Source organism: Opisthocomus hoazin, chromosome 20 (assembly GCF_030867145.1).
Source record: "Opisthocomus hoazin isolate bOpiHoa1 chromosome 20, bOpiHoa1.hap1, whole genome shotgun sequence".
In the NCBI taxonomy this organism is placed as follows: Eukaryota; Metazoa; Chordata; class Aves; order Opisthocomiformes; family Opisthocomidae; genus Opisthocomus; species Opisthocomus hoazin.
The window spans coordinates 11,740,588-11,764,304 of record NC_134433.1 but is presented as its reverse complement, the minus strand read 5'-3'; the positions used below and the strand labels follow the sequence as shown (position 1 = coordinate 11,764,304).

The window sequence follows — 23,717 nt, the reverse complement described above, 5'->3', positions numbered from 1 at the left end:
TTTGGCAATTTTACTTTTACATGTGAAGGGCCTGGTCCACAGTGCAAATCGGGCGTTAGCTCTTTTTACAAGCCAGAGCGGCTCTCAGCAGCTCTGTGGATTGCAGAGATCTGGAGAGACATCAGCCTCTGTGGCGGGACTCTTCTGGCTGTCTCTGGGTTTCCAGACTTCTGGATGACTCGCAGGGGTGGAGGTCGTTGGCTTTGCGATAGGAACCCTAGGCAGAAAGTTTCAAACCTTGCTCTTGCTTAAATGACAAGGGATAACTGACTTGCAGGACATTGTTTTTTCTTGACTCAGCAGTATCCTAGTTACCCTCTCTGCCCCTGAGCCTTCTCTGAGCAGCCTCTTCGCGTTTGGCTCTGCAAGGCAGTGCTGTGGGCCGTCTTGGCTGATGGACAGACAGTCTTAGGAAACGAGAGCGGGAGACGCTCACGTGCTGTCCCGCAGCCAGCGGGTACCTGTATAGAGAGACTTAATTACTACTGCTTAAACAGTGTTTATCTGTCACCGGTCTCTTGGTTTTGTGTCTTCCTTCCTGTCAGGTAGGACACGCTATCTGCATTGCTTTTAGGCTTGACAGGTTTTGACAGCCAGCCTGCTTTTAGGGGTTTACAAAGGATCCGTAAAGAACAGCCCGCAGCAGGCAACCCCGCATTGCTGCTGTCACACTGATTTCCGTGCAGGAGCAAAAGGGGGGGAAGGATGCCTTGTGATCAGAGGAAACAGGGACCTGTAGGAGCCTGCCTTTTCCCTCCCATGGAACTGCTCAGTCGGGATCGCCGTAGCAGCTGCCCTGCCCCTCCCTTGGGTTACTGACTTCAGCTTTACTGGCAATTGCAGCACCGCTGCCTTTAACCCTCCTTTCTGGGGTGCTGTGGGCCTCCTGCTTCCAGGAACAAGCAGCGAGGGCTCTGCTGCCGAGCAGAGGGGTGCTGGCCGCAGGGGCTCTGCCAGCGCTGCGTAGAGCAGCTTCGCAGCGGCGAGGCGCCCGGGGCCTGCTGGGCGTGACCGGCCCTGGAGCGGGCGTTCTGGGCTGGTGAACGGCTGGCAAGCGTCGCGGTGCCCGGCAGCAAGCGGGGCTGCGACATGGCGGCACGGGGAGGGCGGGAGTGTTCCCACGGAGCCCTGCGGTGGGTGCTCCCTCGGCCGGCTCCTTCCCGCGGCGCGGGCGGGCCGGCTCTCGGCGGGCAGGCTGCTTTCCTGTGTAAATACTTGTACAAAGAGCTCATCAATAAAGCGCTGAAGGCACGGCTGTCGCTCCCGGCTCTCATTCCCGCCCCGCGCCCGCCGTTGCTCCCTCTCATTGCCGCCCTAGCCCGGCGCGCCGCCATCCTCCCTCCCTCACGCCGCCATCTTAGGGCGGGCGCGGCGCGCTCCCGGCTTGCCCCATGGCGCCGGAAGTGACGCGACCGGAAGCGCTGAGGAGGCGGCGGCGAGGAGGCAGCATGGTGGCGGCGGGCTCCCACCGGGCCGGGCCGCTGAAGCAGCAGAACAAGGCGCACAAGGGCGGGAAGCACAGCGGGTCGGCTCAGCGCCGCGCCAGGGGTGAGGTGGGGCGGGCCCCGCAGGGTTCCCCGCCGGCCCTGCGCTCCGTGGCCCCCCTGACCCTTCTCTCCCCGCAGGCCGCGTTTCTGTCAAGGCCCAGCCCCGCCGGCGGCTCCGCGACCTCAGCAGGGTGGACCGGCGGCACCAGGCCCTGCAGCTCCGCCGGCAGCGCAAGGAGGCGGTGAGGGCCCGGGAGGAACCGGGACGGTGCGGGGCTTTGCGGGGGGGGCAGCGGGAATGGGGCCGGTGTGGGTGCGCGTCTGTGGGGATGGGCCAGCGTGGGCCTTCGTGGGGTGGGCAGGAGCTGGGCCGGGGAGGGGAGCGGGTGCCTGGGCCTCTTCGGTTTGGGGCAGGTGAAACATTGCTGGAGCGAGCGGATCGGGGCTGAGGTGCAGAGGGATCTTGAGGGGCCGGGCAGGGGCTGGGACTGGGGTCCATGTTCTGCGGTTGTGCCCGCACAGGTGCTGGCGGAGAAGCGGAGCTTGGGCAGCAGGGACGGGCCCCCGCACCTCGTGGTTCTGGTGCTGCTGCACAGCAGGGCCGCAGCCCACGACACCCTCCGCTTGCTGCAGAGCCAGGACTCAGCTGTTATCCGTGTGGATGAGGGGAGAGAGAGTGGCTTTGCGCTTCTCTGCCCCCGACTGAAGCAGCGCTGGCGCTTTGTGGCAGCACAGGCAGGTGAGGTAATGCTGTTGGTGTGGTTCTTGGCTCTGTGCCCCTGGCAGCCCCAGTAACAGAGGTGTTTTGCATGCAGGAGATCTTCACTCTGTTTTAGACCTAGCAAAGGTCGCTGACTCCCTCCTGTTTATCCTGGATCCTGCAGATGGGTGGGACAGTGCGGGGGACTACTGCCTCTCCTGCCTCTTTGCGCAGGGGCTCCCCAGTTACGGTGAGCGAGTGAGAAACATTAAAGGGCTTCTAGGAGGGTGTAGTTCAAGGGGGTGCTTAATGGGGATTTACTGCTGTAGTAGTTAAAAACTCTATGTGTTAATAGATGATCATAGGTCTTTGACCACTCTGTTTCCGAGCATAGAGCAGTCGGGTGAATGCTATTGTCATGCTGCGTTCTTGTGTTACTGCCCTGGCAGGGGAGTGCTGGAGATAAAAGGGCTGTTCTAGATTTAGGCCTCTGGGCGCGTGGTTGTGGGCGTCAGCATTGTAACGGCTGTTCAGGCATGCAGAGTGAAGATGTTCAGATGTTTTCTTGCCAAGTTTAGTTCCTGGGTCCTTTTTTCCATAGTCTCATTTAGTCTCAAAATCTTACCTGTAAAGACAGATTTTCTGTCCCAGTTGTTCTTTTGAATGGGTGAAACTGCCTTTGCACCTTGTGGTGTTTGGTTGTTTGGGTTGCTGATATCTTGAGTTTCTCCATGCTCGGTGACAGGGGTATGAGAAGGTTTACTGTCTGATCCTGAATTCTGTTCTCTGTGCTGCTTCGTAGCTCTTGCTGTCCCAGGAGGCACTGACTTGCCACCTAAGAAGCGGGTAGATGCCAAGAAGAAACTTGCCAAAGCCATTGAGAAGCGCTTTCCTGAGGCTAAGCTCTTTTCCCTGAACACGGAGCAGGAGTCCTCGCTGCTGCTGAGGCACCTGGCCACCCAGAAGCAGCGGCATCTCGCTTTTCGGGACAGGCGGGCTCACCTGCTCGCCTATGCTGCCGAGTTTGTGCCCGGTCAGGAGAGCGACCTAGTTGGGACCTTGAAGGTGTCTGGCTTTGTCCGGGGACAGACCCTCGACGTGAACAGCTTGGTGCATATTGTGGGGCACGGAGACTTCCAGATGAGTCAGGTGGATGCCCCCCCTGACCCCCTCTCTCTGAACCCCCGAGTGGTTAAAGGACAGAAGAGGAGTCAGGACATGGAAATACAGGTGTGTGGGAGGTCAAGGCTTTGCTGGGCTCCTTTGAACGCTGTGCTTCTAAACTTGCATCAGGAAAATACAACTGGGTGTATGTGGTCAAGGGGAGGGGAGAGGGAGTTGTCTTAGAGCCAGCAGGCCTGTGTTCTGTCTCTGAGCTGAGGTGCCTTGTCCACAGCATGTAATGAAGCTACGTTACGACGTAATGAACGTGAGACTGAAGGGAGTTTCGCTTCAGAGTGATTGTTAGCTTGAATTGGGTGTGTTCACAGCTGGGAACTCTGCTCTTGCTCTTCAGGATGACTCTGTAAACGGTACCGATGAGATGGAGGAAGATGTTAAGGTCCTGATGAAGGCAGATCCAAGCAAGCAGGAGTCTTTGCAGTCAGAAGTGGTTCCTGATCCTATGGAAGGGGAGCAGACGTGGCCTACTGAAGAAGAACTGCAGGAGGCAGAGGGTGAGTAGCCACAATACTTCTGTACCTTTTTCTTGTCCCTGTTAAGAGGGTTGTTAGAAATCCTCTGTCACCAGGACAGCTGTGAAGAAAGGTGCTAGCTGGAAGCCCAGGGCTTCTGTTCCCAGTCCCGTCACATGACTCCCAGGCTGGGTGGTGTGCCTGGCAGTTAGCAGGGCTATGTTTTAGCTGCCTTTTCTGGGCCCTGAGAGATTCTGTGCTGGGAAACAGCAATTCTGGTCTATAGCTGGTCTTGGCTTTCCTGGTGTAGATGTTGCTGAGGGAAAGGAGAATTGTTCCTGTATTAACCATTGGTGGGAATCCTGCAGCTTCTCTGAAGGCGAACAGGAGGGTGGTGAAGGTCCCCAAAGGCACATCCAAGTACCAGGCTGCCTGGATTGTGGATGATGGAGAAGGCGGCAGTGAGCAAGATGATGATGATGACGAAGATGATGACATCGATGATGATATGATGGAAGAGGCAGTTTCCCAGGTACCTCCAAGAGCTGATCTGCAGGCGATCTCCAGGGCATATTCTAGGACAGTCCTGTCCTTCGAGATTGCTCCGTGCACAAGCACAACACAGAGCCAGGACTTGCCTGAATTGCCATTGTTAAGTCTCTCACGGTATCACGTTGCTTCTCGAACCTGTTAGATACCGAAATGAGGGACTGTGGTGTAGCGTGGGTCACAGTTCATGCAGTGCGAGTGCGTGCAGGGCTTGCAGTGCTGCATGGACATCGATGGAGCGCGTGTGCTCAGGGGTCCTGTGCTGTCCTGTGTGTCAGGAGGGTGAAAGCAGCGAGGAGGAAGAGGAACCTGCAGAGGAGGAGTGTGAGACCATGACCATTTCCGAGTGCTTGCGGGACGACCAGTATGACGAGAAGGTGGAGGAGGATGAACAGATGCTGGAGAGATACAAACAGGAGAGAATGGATGAAATGTTTCCAGATGAGGTGGACACACCACGTGACGTACCTGCCAGAGTCCGGTAAAAAACAGGATGGTTTGCTGGGAGAGGAGCTGGAAGGTGCCGTTCTATCTAGTTCGGTGAGATAGGGCAGGAAGCCTGTGATGTCTTAGCCATGGTGTCTGAACCTGGCTGAAGGACTCTTCTGAAGATTCATTCCTAGGCTCTGAGGCTTCCTGGGGGGGGCAGTAGTTGGGCCCGGGCAGCTCCCTGTGGCGGGGAGAGCTGGGTCTTGACCTGGGAGAGGGAGGAGGATGGCAGAGCCCTGATGCAAGGGCAGATTGATTTGGGGGCTTGGCTGCTGTTTCTGGTTCTCTCTACCCTAAGATCTTTTCTGAAAACTGACATTTGCTTTGCTCCCTTTGCCCTCTCTGAATGTGTGAGTCCCTGTGGACCGCAGAAGGTGCTGGCCACACACCTCAACTGGTGAAGTCACTGGTCTTTCCTATTACCTGTTCTCTAGGTTCCAGAAGTACAGAGGGCTGAAGAGCTTCCGGACTTCTCCGTGGGACCCCAAAGAGAATCTCCCAAGGGATTATGCCAGGATTTTCCAGTTCCAGGACTTCTCCCGAACTAGAAAGCACCTATTCCGGCAAATAGAGAAGGAGGAGACTGAAGGAGCCTCGGTAGCTCCCTTTTCTCTTGCTGATCTCTTCCCCTACTGTGTTCCCTTGCTCCTAACAGAAAAGACTTGTCAGGGAGGTGGCTGGGTGGATCCTTCAGCCAGCAGGTTCTTAGCATGAAGCCATAAGTTCAGATGACATTGTTCTCCAGAATTCCCTCTCTAACCCAGGCACATGTTACTTGTGACATTTTTCTATTGAGAGAAGTACTCACAACAGTCCTCTCTTGGCAGGTTGGCTGGTACGTTACGCTTTATGTCTGCAATGTCCCTGTCTCAGTGATGGAGAGCTTCAAAGAAGGGAAGCCCCTAGTCCTGTTCTCATTGCTTCCCCACGAACAAAAGGTGATTAAGTATGGCCCTGCTGGCGTATTGTAGGTGTGCAGCTCGTTGTCTGGTTCCCTCAGGCTGCGTGGGTTGTAGAGGTTCTGGCTGCAGAGGGTTTGGGCTGAAATCTCCCCACATTGTTTGAATTTCCCTTTGGTCAGAGCAGGCTGAAGCCAGGGGTGTTTAGGCTCAAGTGTCTGGGCCTGGCTGAGGTGTCTGCATTGGTGACCAGTGGTCCTTTGGGAAGCTGTTGTCAAGGGCATTCGTCTCTGCTGCGACGTCCCGTTGCTTTCTGCTCTGCTTGCCATCGCTCGCCTGCCCTGCTGTCAGCCCCTCACAGTGCTGCCTCTCCTGCAGATGTCCGTGCTGAATTTCCTGGTGCGTCGGCATCCGAGCAACAGCGAGCCAGTGAGGGCAAAGGAGGAGCTGATCTTTCACTGTGGGTTCAGGCGCTTCCGAGCATCCCCACTGTTCTCCCAGCACACCTCAGGTCTGTCAGGGACCGGTGGGGTGGGCACAGTGTGCCACGAGGTGGGGCTGGGGTTTCTAGGGCAGGAAGCCTGTGATGTCTTAGCCGTGGTGTCTGAACCTGGCTGAAGGACTCTTCTGAAGACTCAGTCCTAGGCTCTGAGGCTTCCAGGGGAGGCACTAAATATTGGGGAGTGGAAGGGCTTGGGCAGGGCGGCTCACTGGTCCAGGCAAGGTGGCGGCAGGCTGCTCACAGTGAGCTGGTCGTTCAGAGGATCACCTTTGTTCCAGATACTCTGTGCCAGCAGAATGAGGGCTGGTTTGTCAGCTTCTTTCCTAAAGCACAGAGCCTGTTTGCCAGGGAAGAATGGGCTTGATGGGGTTTCCCAGAGCTCTGAAGACTGCTCTTGGCCTGAACTGGATCATTGCTGTTCTGTCCTAGCTGATAAGCACAAGCTGGAGCGTTTCCTGCGCCCGGATGCTGCCCTGGTGGTGACTGTTTACGCTCCCATCACTTTTCCTCCTGCCTCAGTGCTGCTTTTTAAACAGAGGAGTAACGGTAAGTCAGTAAGAGCTGAGGAGGTGGTGTCTGGGAAACAAACGTTAGCAGGCTGTTCACATACCCCACTTACAAGTGCATCTATCCAGTAAGCGTGACTTGAAAAAGCTGTCCCCTTCGTGCTGTTTGAGAAGATTAACGCATTCCCATCCCCAGCATCGCTGGCACCGTTATCTGGCCCTGCTCTGGGCCTGGAACCATTTGGGGAAGGGGGTTGTGCTGGGGGAGGAGGTGCTGGGGGAGGAGGTGATGGAGACGTCTTCTGTGGCACTCTCCTGGTTCCTTAGTGACTCTGCCTTGCAGGAATGCATGACCTCATCGCCACAGGTTCTCTGCTTTCCGTGGATCCAGACAGAATCGTCATCAAGCGGCTGGTGCTCAGCGGCCATCCTTTCAAGATCTTTACCAAGACGGCTGTCGTGCGCTACATGTTCTTTAACAGAGGTACGGGCCATCTCTGTGTGGTGGGAGGAGGGGGTGTGGACGCAGAACGGCTGCCCCTGGGTTGGTGCAGCAAAGCCCGTTTGTCACCTGCCTTTTGTGTTTGATCTCCAGAGGATGTGATGTGGTTTAAGCCAGTAGAGCTCAGGACAAAGTGGGGTCGCAGGGGACACATCAAGGAGCCGTTAGGTAGGTTTGGTTCTGTGTTATCTCTGTGATGCTGGGCAGGATGTGGTCCTTTTGGCCAGGAGAGACAGCTAATGGCCTCTCCTGCTCTCTGCCTAGGGACTCATGGTCACATGAAGTGCCACTTCGATGGACAGCTAAAGTCCCAGGACACGGTACTGCTGAACCTCTACAAGCGCGTTTTTCCTAAGTGGACTTACGACTCCCATGTTCCGGAGCCCGTGCCGTGGGTGAGGAGCGAGAGCGCGCTGCCAGTGCAGGAGGTGGAAATGGATTAAATCTTGGTCATGGCTAACGCAGTTTGTGCCTTAGCTCCCCGGATGCTGTTCTCAGCCCATGCACAGTGAGGACAGCACTGATGTCGTGGACATGTTACTGCTGGGGTCTGTACAGGCGCAGCTGTCTCATCAGCTGCTGCTCAGGTACCAGCTACAGCTATTTATTTTAATGGAAAATGTTTTAAAAAAACAAATATTTAAGTGCCTGTGTTTTGGTGGTGGCCAGCTGTGGAGGCCACAGGGGGAGGCTGTGTGTGCACCCCTCATCTTGTGGACCCCGTGGCCCACTGGGGCTGTTGTCTTTCCCTTGTGCCCTGCCGTAGCGGTGGGTGCGGGGATTTTGCTGTTTCGAGAACAGGAGTTTGCTGGAAATCAGTGTGATGCTGAGAAAGAAAAGCAAAGTAGCAGCTGGGGAGAGTGACTGAGTGTGGCTCGCTGGAGGCCTGTCCCAGAGCCGGGTAGCCCTGGAGGGGAAAATACGCTGTGTCCAGGCCCTCCCAGCAGCGACTCTGCGCTGTAGGGATCCAACACCAGCTTCCCTTATCCCTTCACAAGAACTTCCAGACATTTAGAGTTGTTCATCTGTTTTTAGTAGTGCACAAACCAGACTGCACAAATGCAGCGTGAGTTTTCCGCTGTTTGAGACGCCGCTCCGTTCTCATTCCGCTTTCCCAGGGCGGTCTGTGAGCCAGGTCAGGGAGCTCAGGTCCACGTTTCCCCCGCACAGCACGATGCAAACGTTCTCCACGTCCCGGGGGACTGCCTGGAACTGCTCTGAGAGCACGGCCGCCACTCCCACACCCGCTGTTGGCTCAATCAGCAGCTTCATCCTTTCCCACACCAGCCGCGTGGCTTGCTGTCGGGACAGAGCAGCAGCTGTCATCCCAGCAGCGAGCGCAGGCTGCTCCGGGAGGGCACTGCGTGTTCTGTGTGATTCCGTGATCTCTCCCAGGGAAAGGGAGAGCGGAGCTCCCGCCAGCCCTTTGCAGCTGGAGACAGCGTGGGTGTTGCACAGCTGCGGTGGTGTGCAGGGGCTTTATTGCCCTGGGAGAGCGGAGGGGTGAGAGTGGAGGGGCAGAGTATGGATGGAGGCAGCTGCCTGCTGGCAGCTCCCGTGGGAGGGGAGCCGGGAGTGGTTACCTTGATTTCTTCCTCTGAGACTGTCAGGACATCATCAACCCAGTCCCTGATGATGGGCCATGTGTTTGGTCCGATGCTGGTTTTAACGGCGTCCGCGATGGTATCCGGCGGGTGAAGGTTGGGCGTCAGCTCCCCTCTTACCTTGGACTGGTAGCAGTCATCTGCGTTGCACGGCTCGGCACCGAACACTTTCACATCTGGTCTCAAAGCCTGCGGAGAGGCTCGGTTTAAACGGAGCAGTGTTGCTGTGCGCGCAGGGGGCCAAGCAGGCCCTGCAGCCCCCAGGGGCACGGAGACTGCCCCAGCTGCTGCCAGTCTTCGGGAGCCCTGCCCTTCCCACGGGGAGATGCAGCCACCGCTGGCCGGATGAGCTGTTGCCTACCTTGATGGCGACTGCTATTCCTGCAATCATTCCTCCGCCTCCGACAGGAACCACCACTGCGTTTACCTCGGGCGCCTGCGTGGAAAGGAAGCGTGAGTGAGTGCTTCTGGCACTTCTCACCCCCTTTTTGTGGCACTCCTGCCTGCGAGGAGCGGAGCCCTGGGCCGGGCTGTGCGTTTCCCTCACCTCCTCCAGCACCTCCAGGGCGATCGTGCCTTGCCCCGCGATCACCGCCAGCTCCTGGTTGGGGTGCACCATGACCCCTCCTGTCTCCTGGACTACGCGAGCTGCTGTCTCGGCTCTGGACTAAGGGACAGAGAGCAGATGGTGGCCTCTCCGTCTGGCTGGGCCATGGCCCTGGCCGCTCTCCCCTGTGCCTTACCTTGTCGCTGGGCTCGCACGGCACCAGCGTGGCCCCGTAGGTGCGGATGGCAGCTTGCTTACAGTGCGGGGCTGTCCGGGGCACCACGATGTAGGCAGGAATCCCTGCGTCATGAAAGAGGTGACAAATCCAACAGCCACAAAGCTGCGAGCAGCCGGTTAGTGCTGTGGGAGCTGCGCAGGCTGGGCTGGCGTTGGTGGGTGTTCAGGAGAGGGACGCTCTTGCTTCTCTCCAGGGGTGGCCGGAGCCGCTTCTGCCCAGGGACCCAGCTCTGCGTGTACCCCTGAGCCTGCTGCTGGCTCTGGGATGGCGCTGGAGGTCGGGGTATGCCTCACCTTCCGCCTGCGCAGCCCAGGTGAGCGCCTGGCCGTGATTCCCGCTGCTGTGCGTCACGACGGCCCGCGGCCGCCCCGCTCCCGCGCGCTCGCTCTCCTCGACGAGGCTCCTGACGGCGTTGAGGGCTCCGCGGCTCTGGCAGGAGAGCGCAGCACCCTCAGCGCCAAAGCCCGGGGGGTCTTCCCTCCTTGCAGCCTCCCCTGGGCAGGAGCCCCGGGGCCCAGGCCGTGCAGCCATGCCCGTGCACCTTGAAGGACCCGGTCTTCTGGAAGAGCTCGCACTTGAAGAGCAGCCGTCGGCCGGCCAGGCGGTCCAGGGCCCCGCTGGAGAGCAGCGGCGTGCGGTGCAGCCGCCCGCGGAGCCGCTCCTCAGCCACCCGCACCTCGGCCAGCCCGGCCATGTGCCTGCCCGGCGCCGCGCGGCCCCCCAGCCCCGCGGCCAGCGCGCATGCGCGCGGTAGCGCCTCGTTGTTTTTTTGGCCCTGCGCGGCCGCCGTCCGTTAGCCCCGCCCCCTCCCCCCGGCGGAGGGAAGATGGCGGAGGGGCTGGAGCGCGTCCGCGTCTCGGCAGCCGAGCTGCGGGACATGGTGGCGGCGCAGGCCCGAGCCGCGGCCGGCGGCGGGCGAGGTGAGCGGGTGGCGGGGACCGGCGGGGCGGTGCTGGGAGCCGGGAGCCGCCGCTCGGGGCTTCCCCGCTCCCCTCAGCGGCACCTGCCCGGGGGCGGGCCGGGCCCCTCGGCCTCACCGCCCGGCTGGGGCTGGGGTAGGGGCCGGGGCAGGGCCGGGCCTGCGTCCTCCCGGGGTGCGAGCAGCGGCCGCCGGCGGGGCTTAGCCCGGGGGTCGGGTCGGTCCCTGACCCCCGGGGCCTCTCTGCCGCCGGCGGGGCCGAGCCCGTGTGGCGGTGGCTGCGGGTCGGTTGTGCGGGCTGGTGCGCGGTGCTGACGGGGGGAAAAAGTTGAGGAAACGCGGCGTGGCTTTGGTCAGAAGTTTAATTGCTCATCGTCCGGGCTGCGTTCTCCAACGGGTTTTTGTGTTGCTACCGTTACGGAGCGGTTAGAGGGGAGAAACGTTACGGGGTGGCGAGCGAGGGGGGGCAACGCGGCTTCGTCTCAAAGCGATTCGCTGGCAGGGCAGGGCGGAGAAGGCAGCACCGGCAGGCAGCGGCTCCCGTGCCAGCGGCAGCCAGGCAGCGGCTGCTGAAACCTGTGGCACGGAAACTTTTGTCTGGCACTCGCATGTGAACATTCGCGACTTGTGTTGTGCTTTATCGGTCGCTTTCGCGGCTTGCTGGCTCTTTGAGGCAGAACTATTGCAGGAGATGTTTTGTAAGTGAATTAGGCCAAGGATTTGGCCGGTGTTGTTATACTTTCTCATTTCCTCGTTTGCTCGGTGATTTCCTGTGCACCTTGACAGAGAATTTCAGATCTGTTCTCTTGGACCTGCCCTGAGGGCGTTAGGCTCTTTGCCTTTACTTAGTATTTCTCCTTGAATATTTGTAATGATTTTTTCCCTGGCTGGTTTGTGGTGGGAATAACTTAATTCTCTCCATTTTTACCCAGAAAACATCAAGGAAGTGAAGGAGCCGAGGCATCGCAAAGACAACAGGCGCCCAGACCTGGAGATTTACAAGCCTGGCCTCTCCCGACTGAGGGGCAAACTCCTGCTACCAAAGCATGAGGCCTCAGAGAAGGAGAGGGGCAGAGCTGAGGAGGAGAGCGCCAGCGACAAGGTCCCTTCGGGAGGAGGCGCTCCAGTCATGGAGGATTTCGGCAAATGTGATGGCCCCAGGCAGAATGGGCCTTCACAGGAAAATGAAGAGACAGAGACTAAAGGTGGTCTTCAGAGCCAGGAGAACTTGTCTAAGCAGCCCGCTCCGGATGAGTGGGTTCCCAAGACGACCAGGAGAACCAAGAAGCCGGACCAGCAGATCTACCAGCCTGGGAAACGCCTGCACTCAGCTGCTAAAGAACCGTCCCTGCGGTCAGCTACTGAGGAAGTCACCAGTAAGATGGAGCAGCTGAAGGTCGAGAGAGATGAAGAGACTGAGAAAGGTACTGGGAAAGACAATAACAGGAAAACCAAATCAAGCAAGGAGGAGAGAGAGGGGAGCCAGGCAGGGGAAGGAGCGAAAGCCTCAAGGGGAGAAAAGGGAAGACGAGTAGAGCGGAGCGACAGGATAAGGAGAACAAGCGACGAGGTGATGCGGGGAAAGCTGGGCTCTACCAAACGGTATTCCCGCTCCGACAAGCGGCGGAGCCGGTACCGCACCTGCAGCACAAGCTCAGCTGGAAGCAACAACAGCATAGATGGAGCCCCGCTCATGGACAGGGCGGAGAGGCGACAGGAGCGTGCCAGAGAAAGAACACGTCCTAGGAAGCAGCTCTCTGCATCCTCCACTGACTCCTTGGATGATGACAGAGTCGATGAGGCAGAAGCATATGTCTCCAGCAGGAACTTGGACAAGAAAAAGCGTTCAGAGCAGAGTCAGGCTTCTAGGAGTGAGAGCGAGTGGAGCAGCAACGGCAGGGAAGTCAAGGGGCCTTTTCGAGTCACATTTGACAGCAAGACTATGAACAGGGATATCAGTCTGGCAGATACAGATAAAAAAAAGCCCCTGAAGGCGTTTGTTAGTTGCAATGACTCAGAGGCTTCGGAGGCGAGGAGCCAGAGCAGAGAGCCCCAAGGGAGGGGCCGTGGGATTCTGTTCCTGCCTGCCAACACGGACCTCTCTGCCAGCACCGCGGGCTCCCCTGAACCCAGTCACCCTGGGCCCAGGCTCCTGCTCGGCGGTGCTGGCAGTAAAGGCCCCCGAAGCAGGGGCCGAGGCGGCACTGCTCGCAGGCTGTGGGACCCGAACAACCCGGACCAAAAACCCGCCCTGAAGAGCCAGACGGCTCAGCTTCACTTCCTAGACACGGACGATGAAGTGAGCCCCACCTCTTGGGGGGAAGCCCGCCAGGCCCAGACATCCTACTATAAATTCCAGAACTCCGACAACCCGTACTATTACCCTCGGGCCTCCGGCCAAGGCCCGCAGTATCCTTACGGTGGGTACTCCCTGCAGTATCCCATGGGTCCAAGCAACGGTGTGTACCCAGGAGCCTATTACCCTGGGTACCCTGGCCAGGCGGGGCAGTACGTGTGCGGCCCGCTCCCCCCAACTCCTCTGAGTCCCGAGATGGAGCAACAGATGCGGAACATGCAGCAGCAGGAGCTCAGCAGACTCCTCCGTGAGGCTGGGAACCAGGAGCAGCAGCTCAGCAATCTGCTTTCCAGAGACCGCATCAGCCCAGAGGGGCTGGAGAAGATGGCCCAGCTGAGGTTTGTGGCTGTGCTGTAGAGGGGCGTGTGACCGAGTCGTTTCCAGGGTGAACTGCTACCAGAACTGTTATCCAGACAATGGTGCTCCTTGGGGACTGGGTAGACTGGAGAAGTTGGTGTTTCACAGACTGGGAGATGGAGCAGTGGCTCGCTAGCTTTTAATATGCTGGGGCTGTTTCTCCTGTGCCGGTGGTGTGTGGGTATCGGAAGGAAACTGTGGGTGAAGATACCATTTATCTGGGCTGGGAGCTAAGCTGTGGCTTCTTGTGGTTGTGGAACGCCTTGCCCGCGTTGCAGGGACGTGGGGGAGCAGCACAAGCACTCGCTGCAGCTCATGGATTCTTGCTCTTGCTGGAGCTGGTCTCTCTCAGTGCTGGGGCTCTCATGTGGTTTCGGTATTTGCTGGCGGACTTCTGCTTTCTTACCTGTCCCCCGTTATCTGTTGTCTGATTTGCATTGCAGGCTTCAGGGGTGGTGACTGTCGGCTTGTGCTTGCGAAGCGTTGCGTGGGTCCCTGATGCTGTCTAGCGGTGACAGCGCCTTGCGAGCGCCAGGTCGCTTTGCTCTTGACACCACTCAGCCCTGTGACATGCAGCGGTCCGGTGGGAGAAGCCTGGTGATGCCAGATAGCGAAAGAGAACTGACACTGGTGCTCTGGAGGGTAGTTAAGATGGCTGTAGCAAGTTTCTGCTTGGCATCTTTCTCATTTACTTGTGACCTCCACGTCTCTGGGGCTTCTCTGGAGACTTATTTTCAGAGCTGACTGGCAGCAAATCTGGCAGGTGAGCTTGTTTCAGGGCTCGTTCTGTGTTTTGGGAACTTGTGCTATAGACCACAGGGTGGGATGTGTCTGTGCTTGGAGCAGCGCTTGAGGTTTCAGGTCTTCCTCAAGGTGTCAGGGTCACCCAGAGCTGTTGTGTGGAGGGAGAAGCAAGGCTGCGCAGTGCTGCTGTGGCCCGTGTGAAGCCCACCCTGCCCTGGGAGCGCGGACGTGGTTGGCCCCGTCCCTGCCGGCAATGTCCGTCCGTCCCGGTCTGTCTCCTGCCTGGGTCTGGCTGTGTGCTGCCAGCCTGCCTGCGGAGCTGTGTGGGGGCTCTTGGGTGCAAGTGCTGCCTATCAGGCGTCCGTCTGCGGAAACATCTCGTTCGCTTGGTCAGCGTTTGTGCTGTCCAAGTGTGCGCGTGCGGAGTTTGGGGACCGCGTGGGGTAGGGCAGCTGAACCGTGCTCTGTGCCTTGCGCAGGAACCTGCCAGCACCCTGCTCTGACTCTGTCAGGCTCCTGCAGGCATTGCCATCTGGCTTCGCTCCAGGCTTTACCAGCTACACTGCTCTACTGTTTTCTGTAGGGCTCAAAGCCTTACGAGGGATAAGGCTGCCAAGGCAGTAACAGCTGAGGATCCCGTGTAATGTAAACTTGCCCCACATACTGAAGAGCTGTTTCTAGCCTGCAACTATGTTATTAAATCCGGGGGAGGAAGTCTGCTTTAGTGTCCGGGCAGGGATGTAGGTAGCTGGCAAGGGGAATGTGATTTCTGGGACTCTGAGTCTTTATTTCTCGATGTTCCCATCTCTTGTTCAATTTCTGAGGAATCAAGGTCTCTGTTTCTGCTGTGTTGGATGAAAGGGAGGTGGGGATCATTGTAAAGGCAAGACCTCTCTTGCCCTCTGGTTCTTTGTGTGTTTGTTCCTGTCCCTTAGTAGCCAGACTTCGTGCTCGGAAGGAGCAGAGCCTGGCAGCACACGCTTTCTCTGCGTCAGTATGAGGAGACACCTGTGCCTTGCTGTTCCCAGTGGCAGAACTTTAGCAGTGCTCCTTGCTCTTTGGCAGGCCCTGATCCTTCCTCATGCGTACGTAAAAGGGAGATGGTTCTTTCAGATTTGCCCTCCTGGAGCAGGAAGGGTGTTTGATTGCAACAGCTTCTGTCTCCCCCTGGGCCGTGAGTGGAAGCATCCGTTTGCTGTAGCGTGCGAGCTGGCTGAGCTGCTGACATCTCGTGCTCGCTGGGTGAAAAGCCGCAGGTGGCTCAGCACGTGTTCCTGGCAGCTCAGGCCTGGGCTGGGCAGTTGCTGTTGTGTTGACCGCTGATTGTGTTTCGCTGTAGGGCAGAGATGCTGCAGCTGTATGAACGGTGCATCCTGATGGATATTGAGTTCTCCGATACCCAGAACGTGGACCAGCTGCTGTGGAAGAACGCATTTTACCAGGTGATTGAGAAATTCCGGCAGCTTCTCAAGGACCCTCAAGGGGAAAATGCTCAAGAAATTCGGAACAAACTGCTCCAGCTTCTAGATGAGGTAAGAAGAAAGAAATGTCCCTGGACTCCACTAAACCTTTGGGTGGGGTAGGCTGATGTCCAGAATGGGATGGTATGGCTGGACAGCTAGCCCTCTTGGTCCTACTCACAGCTCTGTTTGCCTTGGACCGTGCTTGTGCAAGGAGAATGCTCAGATAGGTTATGATTTAGTGTAGTAGGTGGACGTCTGTTATGATTCAAACTGGGCTTGTTTTGATGTGTTTTATATTAATTAGGAATTTATTTAAGCTCACATGAAATGAACATCCTGAATGGGAAATAACCAGAAGTATTCCTGGAGGTGTTTGTGCCATCTTTATCAAATTTGCTTAAAACTCCTTCTGTTCCATGGCAGCTCAGTTTGCTCTTTGTAGAAGGTAGGCTGGCAGATCCGAGAGGATGTGTTTTACAGAATTAGATTGGTGGGAAGGGACTGCTGGAAGGCTTTAATCCAACCTCCTGCTCCAAGCAGGACTTCTCAAACAGTAGATCAGGCTAGTCTTCGTTTTGTCTAGCTCAGGCTTGAAAACCTCTGAGATTGGAGATCCTCCGACCTCTTTGTTGGTTTCTAAAGAGAAACAGCCCAGACCTCAGGGAGAGGGATCTTTCTTGCGCATGGCAGGGATGGTGTGGTGATTTCGTGCTTGTCGTCAGCGAGCTTATAACATCCGAGTATGTGTGCATTTTGCAGGGCACTTCTTTTTTTGATGGCCTACTCCAGAAGCTGCAGGTGTCATACCAGTTCAAGCTCGAGGACTATATGGATGGGATGGCCATCCGCAGCAAGCCTCTGCGGAAAATGGTAGGTTGGCTTCCTCCTGGGATCTGCTTGTCCTCTTAATTGTAGGCAGCACGCTGAACTCAGTGTGCTGCCCTTGCCAAGAGGTAGGCAGCTGTACTCGGAACAGATGTTGGTATGTTTGCAGGGAATCGTTCTCAGCTGTTAGAGAACTTGTTGAACCAGCTCTGGTGCATTAACATTTCTTGGCTTCCTTTGTAAAGAACAACATTATTTTGGTACTAGCTCTGTGACCAGGGCTAGTAGAGGGAAAGAAGTGTCTAGAAGTACATTGGCTTTGCCTTAGATATTGAACATCTCTTATTTCTGTCCGTGGAATCCAGAACAGTGAACAAGGAAAGCTAGCAGTTGCTCTGCCTCCCTGCCACTTTACAGCGTGTTGCCCTGAGCTGTGAGTGCAGGTGTGAGGGACAGCTGGGAAAGGCTACGGCAGTCCAGCTCCATTCCCAGAGATGTGTGTGTCTAACAGCTGTCCTCCTCAGCTTGGTCGTGGACTGAACAACTCCCTTCTGGAGAGAGATGGGATGTTGCTGCAAGAGAGGAGGTGTTTGGGGGATTGGCTTGCCCCTACAAATGCTGAACCAGTGCCATGGAGCCTTGTTATATCATTCTGCTGCCCTTTTGTGAGACCTTCAGTGTGTCAGTGACCTCTGAGCTCTCTACAGTCCCTGTGTGCTCACTGGGTCTGCAGGTGAGCCAGGGCTGCGCAGGGCCCGCATGATGTACTGAATGCTTCTTTCCAGGTGAAGTACGCGCTGATCAGTGCTCAGAGGTGTATGATTTGTCAAGGGGACATTTGCCGATACAGAGAACAAGCAAATGACACCACAAACTACGGAAAGGCACGCAGGTATTGTGTTCTTCATGGTAGTGCTGAGCGCAGCTCTTTCTCTGTCTGCGAGGGATGTATCTCATTTCACGCTTTAACTTGCTTCTAGTCAAAGAAGTCTTTCCATGCCTCCTTATTGTCTCGCAGTCCTGTGAACCTGAAAGATGTAGCCTAGGCTGTTTTGCTGTCCCAGAGAGCAAGCTGGCAGATCCAGTCTTCCTCCAGCCATCTAGTAGTGTGCAAGTCGTCCTGTGCTGATCCTGCAGCCGGGGGGGTTTACGTATGCTGTTGAGGCTGGCAGAAGGCTGTTGTGTTTGCTGGTAGCTTTTCAGCTAGGAGAGGTTCCCGTATGCGTCTCGGTGTTCTGACTGCGTGAGGAGTTACTAGCGCTTGTTGCTTCCTGTCACTCTTGTTTTGCCTGGGATACAGTCCTTTCTCTGATGTTTTTTCTGGAGCAAAGACTGGTTGGGGTGCAAGTGGGCCCTGAAATCTATGCAGATCTGGAGAACAGGGCAGGGAAAGCTGTGTCTTCTGGAGTCTGTGGATGTCGTGGTGTATGTTGGTATCTCTGAGGGGAACATAATGGCTTCATGATGTGTCTGAACAGTGTTGATGGATCAGTGTGGCATGATATAAGCTGAAAAGTGGATAATACAATTGAGGGAAGATAGAGAGGAGAATGGAGACATGAGTGGACTACTGCTGAATGGATCCCTCTTCTCTTGGGATGATTAAGTATCTTGAAAATACTGGAAACGAGCTAAAAAAACAGGAAGGTTTGATCCTAGCTGCCATGGAGCTAAAAAGGGGACCAAGAGAGGAATGTTCCCCAAGTACCCTGTTCTCTGTGCCTGAGCCTGCATGGGGACAGCGCTTGCTGGGTCTGGCTAAATGCTCATCTGCAGGCCGAGCCAAGAACGTTTCCTTCTGCAGCAGTATCTGCCCCTGTGTCTTGTCCGGTGCCCTGACGGCTCTCCAGGCCGCCGCGGGCTCGCTGCCTGTGCGTGCTCTTGCAGGCAGAGGGCACTTGTGCAAAGGGTCTGTTCCCTGCGGGGCTGCCAGCCCTGCGCTGCGAGCGGAATTCTGCACCCTTAGCAGCAAGAAAGGCAACCTGGTGGCCTTTCAGTAACTCTTTCTCTCTGGTTCTTCCCTTCCTCAGCTGGTACCTGAAGGCTCAGCAAATTGCTCCCAAAAACGGCCGCCCGTACAACCAGCTGGCGCTTCTGGCCATCTACACGGTAAGATGCTTGTCATGCAAGGATGTAGCAAGCACAGGGAGAGCCTCTGGGATGGCTGTGAGATTCCATATGGTGGAAAAAGGTATTGTTTAGGGCAGTGTTCCCAGATGGTGTTTTTTAAAAAAAGAAAAAAAGCTGATGGCAGGGTGTGCTGTGTGGATTCCAGCTGCTGTGGCTTCAGGCAGCTTTGTTAGATACACGCTACTCCCCGAGGCTATCAGCATTATGGGAACTGTTCTGTGGGCTGTTGAGAGCGCAGATGTTTTAACAGTGGGTTGTGTTTAAAGTTTTGGATGAGATATTTGTGCTCAAGACTGTCCTGTTGTGTGAATGCTGTTGCTGTTTGCCGTGTCTGCACTGGACCTGTGGGCACTGATCTAAGCAACATCCGCAAGCAACTTTCTTAGGTGTCAGTTTGGAAACATGGCTGCTCCAGCCATGCAGGGAAACTTGCTTCGAGGAAGATTTGACAGCATGTAAGGGAAACATCAGGCTGGGACACAGGGGCTGGTAGGCATCTGCCCATTTGCAGTGCTGAAAGATGTTGGTTTAAAGCAGAGCAGTTCAAAACCGCAGGGTTCAGAAGAGCATTTGCTTTGTGGCTGGCAATGACCTTTCTGACTCCCGGGTGCGGGGTTCGGAGCAGCAAAGTGTCCTGGCCTCTGTGGTGGTCAGCAGCACATGGGCAAAACCCTGAATGGCTGCATGTCTTGGGAGCGTAAAGACTTGGGGAGTGCCCTCTCACGGTGTTCCCTGCGGCCAGCCTGTGGTAGGGAAGACGCTGGGAAGTTGCTCGAGCGTGAGGGGATTTGCCCAGCGGCAGGCTGAGATGAGGGGGCATCCTGCCTCACCCTTCGGTCTTTCAGAATCTCTGCTCTTTGTTAAACTTGTGTGGAGTCATTTCCTTATTCATGGTGATGTTGAAAAGGATTATTTCCTGAACTGTCAGGAATTCAGTATTTATACTGTTGTCCTTTACCATGATGTCTGAGAGGCTGTTTTGTACAAGCCCCTGGGTTGATGGCTTCTGTAGCAGCCTCAGGGCTAGAGCAAGCGCGTCTGCAGGCTGCGGTGTGACCTGCACTCCTTGAGCCTGGCAGAGGGCTCGTGCTTTGTGCTGGTGGTTGTAGGTAGCTGCGAATGTGGATGGAGAGTTCAAGGTTCTGCTTGTTATGGTGTTTTGTCAGCGTGTCTGTCTGTCCCAGGCAGTACTGGGCGAGAGGACACATGTGCTGAGGGAGAGGGAAGGCGAGGTATGTGGGAGCTTGGGTCTGAATGCCCCAGAATGAGTGGCAGCTCTGAGTCTGGTTGTGTTTTCGCAGAGGAGAAAGCTGGATGCTGTCTACTATTACATGCGCAGTCTGGCTGCTAGCAACCCCATCCTCACAGCCAAGGAGAGCCTCATGAGTCTGTTTGAGGAGACAAAACGCAAGGTGAGTCTTGGAGCTGAGCTGCAGGGTGCTAGCTGTCCTGTGCTGGAGAGCTGTGGTCCAGGGAGGAGGGCGACGGTGGCTTTTGGACGTGGAGTCACCACTTACCTACTTCTAAGAAATTCCATGCTGAGAGTCAGATGAGAGAGGCAGCCTTCAGAATGACGATGGCCTTGCTGCCTCTCCTCGGACTGCTTTTGGGGTTGTTTGGGCAGCTGAATCTCCTGTTCCTGGGTCACAAACTGTAAAAGAGCCAAGCTCAGCAGGGGCTGTAGGTTGCTGTGCTTTGCAGCATGGCCTTGGCGTGCAGCACAATCATTGCCTCATCCCAGAGGTGCCCCAGAGAGGCTGCAGTCCCTTTGTGCCCCTGAGGGTCACCCCAAGTCAAAGATACAGCGTGTTGGCTGTCACATGCTGCTAGGACTGGAAACAACTTTTCTTGTCCAGGGCAGTTGGAGTTGAAAACTGCTCACCTGCACTGTGTTACGGTGTCAGAAACCAAATTCTGGACCTGTCTATGAGCTACTGTGGTTCCGAAGCAGGGGGAAGGGCAAATTTCTCCATATAAATGAAATTGTGTACTTTTCCTGACCCGTGATCGCTGGATGATCTGAAACTGTCCTGCCTGCCCAGGCTGAGCAGATGGAGCAGAGGAAACATCAGGTGCTGGAGCTGAGCCCCAGCCGCCGGTGCAAGGGCAAGAAGTCCACGCTGCGCCAAGTTGGAGATGATGCCACGCGGCTGGAGATCTGGATCCATCCTTCCCACCCCCGCTCCTCCCAGAGCCACGAGTCCAGCCGGGATTCTGAGCAGGACAACGGTCTTGGGAACCTCAGCCCCAGCGACGTGAGTACTGCAGGAGGCAGCAGTTGGCTTTGGTGTCATGTGTTTGGAATGCGGTGGAATGACACTGGATCTGTTTTGCTTTCCTGTTGCTAAATTTTCCAGTGTTTTGGCTTCCCCTATGGGAGCTGCGCCTGGGTCAGGCTGAGGAGCTGGTGACCTCGTGCCTCTCATGTTTAAGGCATGTTGTTACCATCCATTTCTTGGCAGCGTGTGCTGGCGTGGCTGATGGGGAATAGGAGGGGCACAAGCAGAAGATGCTGTAAAATGCCTCTGCTGAGGGCTCTAACTTGGGTGAGGTTGCTGGTGGGAAATTAGGTCAGATGCTGAAGACCAGGGTGAGGAGTGACCCTGTAAGTTTGGAGGCTTGTTCTGGAAGTGGGTCACTTGTCCCGGTGCCAGATGATCGGAGTTTTGCACTGGGGGTGTGAAAGCCGTTGTTTTAATTTCTGGTGTAGGTGTTATGTTTGCATGACTTGTTCTGCTGAGAGACCAGACGGGTGCCTTTTGCAAGGATAAAATAAATAATTGACGAACGGTGCATCTCGTCGGTCTGTTCGAGCCGTGTGCCTTGCGAGAGGAGCCCGAGTGGACTCTGTCAGGCCCAGGAATGCGGGCGAAGGCAGCGGTGGTTGGGAGCTCATCCTCGAGGAATCCTTGCACTGCTTTGGCACATGCAGCCTGCGAGAGACCTTGCCAGGGAGCTCTGGGCTGCCTGTCCTAAAATGGCTGTTAAGGATGCGAGTGCAGCAGAACTGGGAAGACCTTCTCCGCAGACTGCGGGGCCTGGAGCCGCTCGGATGCGATTGCACTTTTATAACTTGTTTGTGACTTCAGCTGGGTGGAACTGGGGTGAAGTCTTGGAGCTTTGAAAGATAAGCTCTGGCATGTTGCTGCAGCGTTTTTTAGATGTTACTGCCCTTGGTTGTTTTCCCTCTCCTCAGCTTCTCTTCTGGAGACCTTTGCTTCCTCAGCATCATTAAAAGGAACGTGCCGAGCTTTAGCCCCTCCATAAATCATTGATGAAGATGCTTTGACATAAGATGCTGTGAGTGTTTTGGAGGCGCTAGGGCTTTCTCTCTTGCGGCGCTCCCGTCTGAGGTCGCGTGACAGCTAGCAAGGCGGGGGGCAGCGAGATCTGGCTGTTTATATGGTTTGGTTCTCTAGTGCAGCGCTGTTTGCTGGAGCTTGCCCTTGGTCTGTGCCGTGAGGGGCTGCGCTCTCCACAGGGTGGGCCGCTGGCGACGCCTGGTCAGGTTCTGTGTCTGATTACTGCCGTTGGTCGTGATTTCTTCCTCTGTTTGAAACCTTGGCTCGTGGAAAGCTTTCCCCACTGACACCGAGCAGGACACGCGGTCAGAAATGCGGGGGGAGCTGGGGCGCGGGTATGGGCGCCTCTGGTTTCGGCAGAGGTTTGTGCTGGGGCTGGCTGCGCCCGCGGTGCTGCGGCCGGGTCACCGGACCGCTCGGGGCTGAAAGCAGCCCGGGAGAAACGGGAAAGCGGAAACCGGCGGGGCGGGGGGGGGGGCCCGGAGCTGCGGCCGCTCCGGCCCGCGCGCCGCCGCTGGGGGGCGCTGTCGGCCTGGGCACGGCCCGGGGGTGGGGAACGGGGCCGGGGGGCCGAGGGGGTCGGGGCTCCTGCCCCGGGGGGGCTGTTCCCAGGGGATCGGCTCCTGTCCCGGGGGCTGTGGGGCCGGGGAATCGGGGCACCTGTCCTAGGAAACCTGTGCCCAGGGGATCGGGGCTTCTGTCCCGGGAGACCTGTACCCGGGCCGGGGGATCAGCTCTTTTCCCAGGGGACGTGTGCCCTGCTTACGTGTGGTTTTGGAGAAATGAGTCTTAGCTGTGCCATCGCCTCCTTGGTCCCTTTCTTGCCAGCTTTAGCCCTGGCGAAGGCTGAGGCAAGCCGTGTTATGTCGTTTGTACTGACAGCTGTGCTCTGCAGGTAGCTACTTGGGCATCGGTCTTTATGGCGCAGAATGGAGCTTTGCAGGGTAGAACGGGGGGATGTTTAGCTTTCAGAAGTGGATATAACACGGCAAGCGTAGCCCCTAACAGCTCTGGAGATGTACAGGGCAGAGGCGTGTGAGAGAGGCTCCTTCTGCCCTGCAAATGGAGGCTGTTGCTTCAAACCTGGCCCAAGCCAAAGGTAATGGGTGTTTTCACTGCGGAGACGCTGGCTGTTTCACAGGTGACAAGAAATTGATTTGGGATGTTTCCTGTCCTCAGTGGTCGCTTTCTTCACTGTGCCAGCAGTTAGAGGTGCCAGCCCTGTGACGTGGCACGCTTGGCAGGGGGATGCTGAACGATTACTCTCCCAGGACCTGCTGATGTGCGCACTGTCCCCGTCAGCAAGCACAGAGTCTGCTCAGCACATGCACGCACGTCTCTTCTCAGTGCTGACTTTATTTTTCCTTCTGCAGCCCTGTATAAAGACACAAACATCATCACTTTATTTCAGGGTTAGGAGCCAATGAATGGAGTTAATAAAGCCTGATGTCTGCAGAAGGCCAGGTCACGCTGCAGCCATTGCTGTGACAAGAAGAGGTGGCGTGCAGTGCTGGCAATTTGCCTTGCCACTGTACGTTTAGGTAGAGGTTTGGCATACCTGCTTCTTTCACAGTTTGCTACATCATGTGTTCTAGGAAGGTGCAGAACTGGAAGAACATACGATCTGTCCGCAGCAAGGGGCACGCATCTCTGTTTGGCCCCTTCCTCAGTAAATGGATTTGACACTGCTGGCATGGAGGGCCTGGGACCGTTTCAAAGTGAGCTGAAGAAGTGTTTGGGTTGCAGCCTGGCTGTTTTGTGCTTAGGATTTTGTCTGTTATACCCACAGCCTTTTGGGGTTTCATTCTGTGAATGGTTGTTCTTCGTGGTCTCTTGTACGTTGCATGTTTCTAGGCGTGCAGTGGCAGGAGAGTCCAAGCTGACCCAATGCTCTGCTTACCTGACAATATCAGGTCACTGCATTTGAGATTCCAATATGAAATGCAAAAAAAGAGACTGAACAA

At 56.4% G+C, this 23,717-nt stretch overlaps 3 protein-coding genes and 2 non-coding genes across 7 annotated transcripts in view; 4 read left to right on the top strand and 1 right to left on the bottom strand.

Moving 5' to 3' along the window:
• The first annotated feature begins 1,425 nt into the window (after positions 1–1,425).
• TSR1 (TSR1 ribosome maturation factor) lies at positions 1,426–7,912 on the top strand. The gene is made up of 15 exons (XM_075440415.1): positions 1,426–1,548; positions 1,626–1,729; positions 2,010–2,226; positions 2,303–2,437; positions 2,990–3,417; positions 3,704–3,863; positions 4,190–4,353; positions 4,649–4,851; positions 5,294–5,456; positions 5,687–5,797; positions 6,137–6,269; positions 6,690–6,806; positions 7,110–7,250; positions 7,362–7,436; positions 7,533–7,912. The coding sequence occupies exons 1-15, from the start codon at positions 1,449–1,451 to the stop codon at positions 7,709–7,711; spliced, it is 2,430 nt and encodes an 809-aa protein (XP_075296530.1). The 5' UTR covers positions 1,426–1,448; the 3' UTR covers positions 7,712–7,912.
• LOC142363793 (small nucleolar RNA SNORD91 family) lies at positions 4,921–5,013 on the top strand. Its single transcript, XR_012765961.1, has one exon. It is a non-coding gene; the product is annotated as a small nucleolar RNA SNORD91 family (small nucleolar RNA).
• On the top strand, positions 6,331–6,423 carry LOC142363794 (small nucleolar RNA SNORD91 family). The gene has a single exon (XR_012765962.1). It is a non-coding gene; the product is annotated as a small nucleolar RNA SNORD91 family (small nucleolar RNA).
• A 387-nt stretch (positions 7,913–8,299) lies between the features above and the next one.
• Positions 8,300–10,356, bottom strand: SRR (serine racemase). 2 transcript variants are annotated; one of them, XM_075440183.1, is made up of 7 exons: positions 10,199–10,356; positions 9,951–10,086; positions 9,616–9,719; positions 9,420–9,539; positions 9,234–9,308; positions 8,852–9,061; positions 8,300–8,567 (listed from the first exon to the last, which is right to left on the bottom strand). In XM_075440183.1, the coding sequence occupies exons 1-7, from the start codon at positions 10,349–10,351 to the stop codon at positions 8,370–8,372; spliced, it is 996 nt and encodes a 331-aa protein (XP_075296298.1). In that variant the 5' UTR covers positions 10,352–10,356; the 3' UTR covers positions 8,300–8,369. The 2 variants fall into 2 exon arrangements, with proteins under 2 accessions (XP_075296298.1, XP_075296297.1); XM_075440182.1 differs by having other exon boundaries at positions 9,234–9,539.
• A 112-nt stretch (positions 10,357–10,468) lies between these two features.
• The window catches only part of SMG6 (SMG6 nonsense mediated mRNA decay factor), a 113,554-nt gene continuing 100,305 nt past the window's right edge, over positions 10,469–23,717 (top strand). For both annotated transcript variants that reach the window (XM_075440181.1, XM_075440180.1), the window contains exons 1-8: positions 10,469–10,577; positions 11,509–13,270; positions 15,373–15,565; positions 16,256–16,366; positions 17,107–17,213; positions 18,352–18,430; positions 19,753–19,863; positions 20,494–20,706. In XM_075440181.1, the coding sequence (XP_075296296.1) occupies positions 10,484–10,577; positions 11,509–13,270; positions 15,373–15,565; positions 16,256–16,366; positions 17,107–17,213; positions 18,352–18,430; positions 19,753–19,863; positions 20,494–20,706 (2,670 nt within the window). In that variant the 5' untranslated portion in view covers positions 10,469–10,483. The remainder of the gene's footprint in view (positions 10,578–11,508; positions 13,271–15,372; positions 15,566–16,255; positions 16,367–17,106; positions 17,214–18,351; positions 18,431–19,752; positions 19,864–20,493; positions 20,707–23,717) is intronic.

What these genes read in the sequence shown, in the direction of transcription:
- TSR1 (XM_075440415.1), top strand. Translation starts at nt 1,449, where the DNA reads ATGGTGGCGGCGGGCTCCCACCGGGCCGGGCCGCTGAAGCAGCAGAAC. An exon ending in GCAGGGGCTCCCCAGTTACG is followed by an intron (nt 2,438 to 2,989) that starts GTGAGCGAGTGA and finishes GCTGCTTCGTAG; the next exon opens with CTCTTGCTGTCCCAGGAGGC. An exon ending in TTTTAAACAGAGGAGTAACG is followed by an intron (nt 6,807 to 7,109) that starts GTAAGTCAGTAA and finishes TCTGCCTTGCAG; the next exon opens with GAATGCATGACCTCATCGCC.
- SRR (XM_075440182.1), bottom strand. Translation starts at nt 10,351, where the DNA reads ATGGCCGGGCTGGCCGAGGTGCGGGTGGCTGAGGAGCGGCTCCGCGGG. An exon ending in CTGGGCTGCGCAGGCGGAAG is followed by an intron (nt 9,720 to 9,950) that starts GTGAGGCATACC and finishes TTCATGACGCAG; the next exon opens with GGATTCCTGCCTACATCGTG. An exon ending in CGTGCGAGCCCAGCGACAAG is followed by an intron (nt 9,540 to 9,615) that starts GTAAGGCACAGG and finishes TCTGTCCCTTAG; the next exon opens with TCCAGAGCCGAGACAGCAGC.